The 8,401-nt window shown below is 41.2% G+C and overlaps 1 protein-coding gene across 1 annotated transcript in view; it reads left to right on the top strand.

The window, feature by feature from the left end:
• The first annotated feature begins 50 nt into the window (after positions 1-50).
• FANCD2 (FA complementation group D2) overlaps positions 51-8,401 on the top strand; it is a 64,048-nt gene continuing 55,697 nt past the window's right edge. The window contains exons 1-7 of the mRNA XM_086697458.1: positions 51-190; positions 2,006-2,084; positions 4,455-4,592; positions 5,169-5,236; positions 5,639-5,742; positions 6,575-6,635; positions 7,550-7,602. Coding sequence (XP_086553584.1) covers positions 2,021-2,084; positions 4,455-4,592; positions 5,169-5,236; positions 5,639-5,742; positions 6,575-6,635; positions 7,550-7,602 — 488 coding nt within the window. The 5' untranslated portion in view covers positions 51-190; positions 2,006-2,020. The remainder of the gene's footprint in view (positions 191-2,005; positions 2,085-4,454; positions 4,593-5,168; positions 5,237-5,638; positions 5,743-6,574; positions 6,636-7,549; positions 7,603-8,401) is intronic.

Genomic DNA, 8,401 nt, shown 5'->3' with positions numbered 1-8,401 from the left:
GACGGCTTCTCCGCCGGTGAGAGGAGTCGCGGTCGTCGTCTCTCGAGGCTTCGCGGTCGTCGTCTCTCGAGGCTCCGCGCGTCTGTGGTCTGGTCGCTAGGTCCCGGCCGAGTCCGGCCTTTCCTTCTGGGGCTCCGCGCCCCGAACGTCGGCCTCCTCATCTGCCCTGTCGTGGAATTTAGCCCCCCAGGTACCTCCCTGCGTCGTTAAAATAACAAAATGAGAAAGGCTTTTACCCCCAACTCGTTTCCGAAAGACTTAGTCCAGACAGCTGGCCCAGCCCACCAGTCTGTCCTGGCTTCTCTGGAAAGGAGGCATGTTATGGGCTTGCGCCCTGATGTCAGACGGCCATGATTTACCTTAATTTTTCTGTCTATAAAATGGCTGATAATGGTTATAGATACTTCACGAGGCAGCGGATGAAGAAAACGCTTAGCAGGGTGCGTGGTAGTTAGTAAATGTTCACTATTTTTGGAAGACATCGTTCTAATTAAGAGTGAGTATCGGTGGTAGGTAGTGCGGATTCTGGAGTCAGACTGCCTTAGGATCCCATTTATGCCACTGAAGGAGAATAATAATGGTACCTCTCTCCAAAAGGTTAGTGAGTTGTGAGGTATTCATTATAAAGCACTTAAAATCGTTCTTGTTAGTTATTAATATTTACTTGTCTGCCAGCCATTCTCATTTAGCGAATATTTCCCGAAATTTTATTCCAGGTACTGTGCTAGGCACTGGGGATGCTGAGATAAGTCATTCCGGGTTCCTGTTGTGAAGGAGCCCTGCAGTCTAATGTGATGTGGTAGGGGATCCTAGATACACTCTGTGGAACAGGGAAGCTGGAGTTGCAAACCCCCTTGGGGATAGGAGGAACATTTTTCAAGGAAGATGACATTTGGCCATGTCTTTCAGGATTAGTAGTTTCCAAGCAGAGAGGAGCGTTTCAGGTGAAAAAAAACCTTATGCAAAAGTGCTGAGACCAGGAATGTTCTGGTTTATGAGAGACACTAGGAGGCCCTTAATGTGGTTCAGGCCCTCCCCTACCTCTGCAGTTTCATTTATTCTTTGTTTTTTTTTTATGCTTATTTATTTTTGAGAGCGAGAGTGGGAGAAGCGTGAGCGGGGGAGGAGCAGAGGGGGGACACAGAATCTAAGCAGGCTCCAGGCTCTGAGCTGGCAGCACAGAGCCCGATGTGGGCCTTGAACCCATCAACCATGAGATCATGACCTGAGCCGAAGTCAGATGCTTAACCCACTGAGCCACCCAGGCACCCCTCTGCGGTTTCATTTCTGACTACAAGCTCCTTACTTGTTCACTGTTGAGTTTTTCTCTGCCTGGACTACTCTTCTCATACATCTTCTATTGGTAATCTCCTGTTTCAGCCTTCAGGTCCCTGCTTTAATACCATTTTCTCAGATGATCCCTGAGAAATTGTCCCAGCTTTTCTTCATCTCCCCATACCCATATCTAGACTAAATGTCCATGTAAGCCCTCATAGCACCCTGTACTTTTGTAGCACTTACACAATGTAGTGAAGTAACTACATCAAGACCATTCATTACTATAATTTAAATTCCCCGAGGGCAGGGATCATGTCTTGTTCACAATTGTAACCCCAGCACCTGGGACAGTCTCCAACATATAATCCTGTATTCATGAGTTAAAGGAGATGGTAGATTGGGGGTAGATGATGAAGGATCTCGAATGTCAGAAAGAGAACTGGGTTTTATCCTTCAGCAGGAAGAAAGTGGTCTGGCTATAGAGGCAACTAGGTAAAGTCTTGAAAGCAGGGGAGTATTGACCAGATACAGGAGTTGAAATTCTCTCAGCACCTGGATTTAGACAGTATTAATGTAAAGACTTCTTTGGTATAGAAGTGTAGAAGTTCTTTGGCTTTTGATAGAGTAGTTTTCTTTGAGCTATAGCTTTGACTTTTCAGGATTTATCTGGCTTCTAGAGGGTAACTTCTACCCTCTGACTTTGCTCTCAAAAGTAATTTAATTGCAGAAGACTTCGGTCAGAATGGTTCCCAAGAGAAGGCCGTCAAAATTGGAGGATAAAGAAAGCCTGACAGAAGAGGCTTCCAGTAAGTATCTAGTTATTTGTTGTTTTATTTCCTATAACAAATGTGTGAGGCACTTACAGAGAAAGTTCCTCCTTTCAAGCTGGGAATCATCACAACTTAATGGTTAGAACACACAGAATCTGGTATCAGGAGATTTGGGATTGAGTTTCTGCCTCTGATTCCATGTATGATTTTGGGCATGCCCACTGTCTCTGAGCTTCTGTCTCCACATCCCTAAGAGGAATGAGTATTATAGAGCTCATCTACTTACATCATCTAGATGGTGAGAAAAAGGTACAACATAGTCTGTATCCTTTAAACTTGTGGTCCCCTTTCCTCCCTTAAAAGAAATTATGGGTGCATCTGCCTTGCTCAGTCAATAGAGTGTGTAACTCTTGGTCTCGGGGTTATGAGTTTGACCCCCCCCCCCCATATTGGGTGTAGTAGAGACTGCTTAAAAGTAAAATCTTAAAAAAATTACAATACAGATAGACTGATGTATGAAGGAAAGGCATCATATCAAAGCAAACACATTAAGGGTGAAGAAACAGTGTAAATTCTGTCCATATGAGAATGTGGTGGACAGAGGCCCTAAGAGTTCTCATGAAAAGAGGTTGATTGTCTTTTCATTTATTATACTCATCTACTCTGTTAAGGTAGTTGTAACTTGTTACATCATTAAAGGAGAAGAATAAATAATCATACTTAATTTCAAGTATCTGTTTGTTTTGTTTACCATTATTTAAATTTATTTGTTTGTTTTGAGAGAGAGAAAGGGAGAGAACTCGAGCAGGAGAGGGGCAAAGAGAGAGAGGAAGAGAATCCCAAGCAAGCTCTGCAGTATCAGCACAGAGCCTGATGCGGGGTTGAACTCTTGAACCATGAGATGGCCTGAGCTAAAATCAAGAGTCGGACACTTAACTGACTGAGCCGCCCAGGCGCCCCATTTATTATGTTTTATTACTTCTCTTGGGTTGAAAACCTTGGGATAAAACCACTCTGGGCTTTGTACTCAAAGGCTTGATGCAGGAGAACCTGCCTGATGCTTTCTACCCCTGCATCAAGTTGCGTGCATCAAGATTATTACCTCCTGGAGAACTTTTTTTTGAGACAGAGAGAGACAGAGCATGAATGGGGGAGGGTCAGAGAGAGGGAGACACAGAATCCGAAACAGGCTCCAGGCTCCGAGCTGTCAGCACAGAGCCCGACGCGGGGCTCGAACTCACAAATTGCGAGATCATGACCTGAGCCGAAGTCGGCCACTTAACCAACTGAGCCACCCAGGCGCCCCCCTCCTGGAGAACTTTTTAAAATTCACACGCCCAGGACCCATACCTGAGATTTTAATTGAGTAACTATGGGATGTGACCTAAGAATGCACTTTTTTTTTTTTAATGTTTATTTACTTTTGAGAGACAGAGCACAAGAAGGGGAGGGACAGACAGAGAGGGAGATATCGATTCTGAAATAGGCTCCAGGCTTTGAGCTGTCAGTGCAGAACCCAATGCAGGGCTGGAACTCACAAACTGCAAGATCATGACCTAAGCTGAAGTCAGACGCTCAACTGACTGAGCCATCCAGGTGCCCCTTTAAGTTTATTTGAGAGAGAGAGAGCATGCACATGCAGGGGAGGGCAGAGAGAGAGAGAGAGAGAGAAAGAGAAAGAGAAAGAATCCAAGCTAGGCTCTGCACTGACAGCACAGAACCCAATGGGGCTCGATCCCGCTAATCGTGAGACCATGACCTGAGCTGAAACCAAGAGTCAGATGCTTAACTGACTGAGCCATCCAGGTGCCCCAAGAATGTGCTTTTAATAAGCTTCTTAGTGATTCCAGTGCAGTGGTTTGCAAACAACAGTTTGAGGCACCCTGACTGCTTTAGAATTTGGGTGATTAAACAGTTCCATGGTTATTTTTATTAGAAGTGGCATGTTTTGAATTCTCCAAATCAAAATGCAATAGATAAAAATAATTCTATTTATTGTTTTATTTGTATGCCACTATGTCTGACCATTGTTAGAGATAAAATTTTACTATAGCATCAATTTCAACATAATTCTTCAAGAACCCATCAACTTTCCTTTTAGGGTTATTCTAAAGTTTACATTTTTGGGGCGCCTGGGTGGCTCAGTTGGTTAAGCGTCCGACTTCAGCCAGGTCACGATCTCGCAGTCCATGAGTTTGGGCCCCGCGTCAGGCTCTGGGCTGATGGCTCAGAGCCTGGAGCCTGCTTCCGATTCTGTGTCTCCCTCTCTCTCTGCCCCTCCCCCGTTCATGCTCTGTCTCTCTCTGTCCCAAAAATAAATAAAAAACGTTGAAAAAAAAATTTTAAAGTTTACATTTTTTAATCTTTACTGTTTGTCACATTCTTGAAAATTTTGTTTGTTTTCAGAAGCCAGCCAGCCACTTTCCAAGAAGACAAAGAAGTCTCATATTCACAATGAAGTGGAAGAAAACGACAATGTTTTTATAAAGCTTCTTAAAACATCAGGAGTTATTCTTAAAACAGGAGAGAGTCAGAATCAACTAAGTAATATTTTAATTTAAATCTTTTCTCTGGGTTTGGTGCAGGGCTCAGCACTGAATCATGGATTTTCAAAATAGAGGCAGTGAAGATTAAAAATAGAAGTATTGTCTTTCTTGAGACAAAATTAACGTTGAAATTGCTTTTTAGAGAATATTGTTATAGTTTTTGGTTCTGACTAATGCATGTTAAGTAAAGTAATTCTAATTTTTTTTAGAAAAAATTATATACTTGTATTACTTTGTGTTTTATTGTGGAAAAATAAATTAATACTCGAGAGTAATTAGATCTGTGTCAGAATAATTTCAAACGAAAATTTATAAAGCCATGTAAAGCCCTGCTTTTAGGGCATAGATTACTTTATTCTGCTAAGATTATGGCATATCTTTTTTGGTACACTTAATAGCTATCCTCTATCAGAGCTAAATCTGTTTTACGATGGGTTTAGAAAATTTAGCTCTGAAATTAGGTTGAAAATATCTTTATTGGCTTCATCAGGCAGGAAACATAGGTCTTTAGGAAAGTAAAAGTATAGTGGGAGATATTAAAGATTCTGGTGACCATCTGTTTTTTTCCTCATAGCTGTGGATCAAATTGTTTTCCAAAAGAAGCTCTTTCAGACTCTGAGGAAACATCCTTCTTATCCCCAAGTATGTGTTTCTTCCTGGTACTTTTGCTTTTTCCAGCACTACTCTGGAATTGGGGATTTAAAGATGCAGGCATAGGGGTGCCTGGGTGGCTCAGTCAGTTAAGTGTCCGACTTGGGCTTGGGTCTTGATCTCAACGGTTAGTGAGTTTGAGCCCCACATCGGGCTCTGTGCTGGGAGCTCAGAGTCTGAAGCCTGCTTCAGATTCTGTCTCCCTCTGTCTCTGACCCTCCCCTGCTCACACACTCTCTCTCTCTGTGTCAAGAATAAACGTTAAAAAATTAAAAAAAAAATAAAGATGCAGGCATAAAGTTGAATGGGCTAGAATGATTTTTAGTTAATCTACAGCAAATGTTAAACTAAAAATCTTAACTCTTAACCTTTTTTTTTTTCAATGTCATTAAGATAATAGAAGAATTTGTTAGTGGCCTGGAATCCTACATCGAGGACCAAGACAGTTTCAGGAACTGCCTTTTGTCTTGTGAACGTCTGCAGGATGAGGAAGCCAGGTATGGAGTGGAGGCATAGAATCTTGCTGAAGTTTAAGCTGTTAACGCTAACCAAATTGCGGGTTGGGGATGAGGGGAGAATGCATTTTTTTTGTAATTTCACTTTATTTTTATAACCCTTTTTTTTGGGGGCACCTGGGTGGCTCATTGGTTGAGTGTCCCACGTGGTTTTGGCTTAGGTCATGGTTCCAGGGTCATGGGATCAAGCCCTGCGTTGGGCTCCATGCTGAACATAAAGCCTGCTTGAGATGCTTTCTTTCAGTCTGCCCCTCTTCCTCTTTCTCTCAAAAAAAAAAAAAAGAAGAAGAAGAAGAAGAAAAAGCAACTCTTTTTTTCTTCAGTTTTTTTTTTTTTTTTTTTTTTTCCAACGTTTATTTATTTTTGGGACAGAGAGAGACAGAGCATGAACGGGCGAGGGGCAGAGAGAGAGGGAGACACAGAATCGGAAACAGGATCCAGGCTCTGAGCCATCAGCCCAGAGCCGGACGCGGGGCTCGAACTCACGGACCGCGAGATCGTGACCTGGCTGAAGTCGGACGCTTAACCGACTGCGCCACCCAGGCGCCCCTTTTCTTCAGTTTTAACCTAACCTTTAAATTATTAATTTATGTTTATGAGACTAAGAGCCAGGGTGTGTCTCATCTGTGTTGATAAAATTTTAACTAAGAGCCTGGTTTAAGAGCCATCTTCTCATGTTCTGTATTTCTGGTATAAGAGGATAGTTTCTTTTTAAATATGGTATATTTAACCAATTTTATGAAGAAAAGATGGTAAAAGTATTAAAACAGGGAAAACAGAACAGAAAACGAATGTCTTTTTTTTTTTTTAACAGCATGGGCGCATCTTATTCTAAGAGCCTCATTAAATTGCTTCTGGGAATTGACATATTACAGGTGAGACTGTGCCACATTTTCTGTGAACAATAGATGGATGTGATTTGTGGTGTATGCCCAAGTATAAATGGCATAAAGGGTCAGGTAGGGTTAATCGGAGAGTTTGGGTTTGCAGTAGTTTACCATAGCCCTGTTGCAGAAATATATCTGGTAAGCCAATATCTGCAGCTTTGGACTGAGCTAATTTAATTAGCTCAGTACATTTCTTTAAAATATTCTATATTCCCTCAGCCTCTGATTCTTGATTTGTAAAGCTTCCTCTTGTGTGTCTGTGTACCTTATATATCTCTGCCATATTCGTCTCCTATATAGGTTTTTATTTGCTTATTAACTTGATTTACCCTTTTCCTCCTCTCTTTTAATATGTTGAGTGGATAATGCTTTGACATGTTTTAAATGTTTCACATTATAAAAACATATACAGTGGAAATTCTTGGTTTACCCTGTCCTCCATTTTTTTCTCTTTTTTTCTTTCCCACTGCTAATCTTCCCACACTCATATCCCATCCTTCTCTTTGGAAATCTTCAGTATAATTTAGTTAGATTAAATTTAAGAGCCCTCTTGTTCCTCTGGAGTGAAATCTTCTCTTTTTGCAAACTGTTGGATAATTTTTTAAGTCTGCATTTCATGAACTAACAGTTGTCATCATATTTAATAATATTATCTGATTATTTTAATACTGCTTAAATCATTTTGCAATTTTTTTTAAAGATACATTAATGACAAGTCTTTGTATTTCAACAACTTATATTCGAGATATAGCCAGCATTCAAGTGGCCATTCTTAAAATGAGATTTTAATTATACCAGAGTTGTTCCTCCCAGTGCTCTTGTTGGAGCACATTATGGCTAATTATATATTTCTGTTGTATATTTCAAGACCATCTCCTAACTCCTTATGTCTTCTTTTTCAGCCTGCCATTATCAAAACCTTATTTGAAAAGTTGCCAGAATTTCTTTTTGAAAAGTAAGTGGAATTACTCTGGAATGCTTAAATTACTTTTGTGTATTTAAGTTTCTCTCTGAAAAGATTACTGTGAAACATTGGTTTCTCTAAAAGTCATATTGATCGTGACACCAGATTCTTAAGTGACTACTAAGATTTTACTGAGGTATATTTTGAAAAAAATGTAATCTGTTTATATGACTGTGTGTTCCTAGAAGGATATACCATAAACTGGTAATAGTTGTCTCCAAGGAGAGGAGCCAATTGCTTGGTGTCAGATGTTCTATGAATACCATTCTTTACCTTTTCAATTTTATGGTGTATGTGTGTGACTTTTTTTTTTTTTAATTAACAACCTAATAGAAAAGTAGAAAAAGGTCACAAATAGATAATTCACAAAGAAATACAAGAGTGTCAAACATTTTTTTAAATACTCAGTTTCACATTTAAAAAAAATAAAAAGTGGGGGATGTGCCTGGGTGGCTCAGTCAGTTAAGTGTCCGACTTGAGCTCAGGTCATGATCTTGTGGTTTGCAAGTTTGAGCCCCGCGTGGGGCTCTGTGCTGACAGCTCAAATCCCGGAGCCAGCTTCAGATTCTGTCTTCCTTGCTCTCTGCCCCTCCCTCACTCTCCCCCTTTCATGCTCTGTCTCTCTCTCTGTCAAAAATAAACACTGAAGGGGGCGCCTGGGTGGCGCAGTCGGTTAAGCGTCCGACTTCAGCCAGGTCACGATCTCGCAGTCCGTGAGTTCGAGCCCCGCGTCAGGCTCTGGGCTGATGGCTCAGAGCCTGGAGCCTGCTTCCGATTCTGTGTCTCCCTC

This window comes from Puma concolor, chromosome A2 (assembly GCF_028749965.1).
Source record: "Puma concolor isolate L17-30 chromosome A2, mPumCon1.1.hap2, whole genome shotgun sequence".
NCBI lineage: Eukaryota > Metazoa > Chordata > Mammalia > Carnivora > Felidae > Puma > Puma concolor.
Note: the sequence above shows the minus strand (reverse complement) of the source record. Positions and strands in the feature narration are given on the sequence as shown.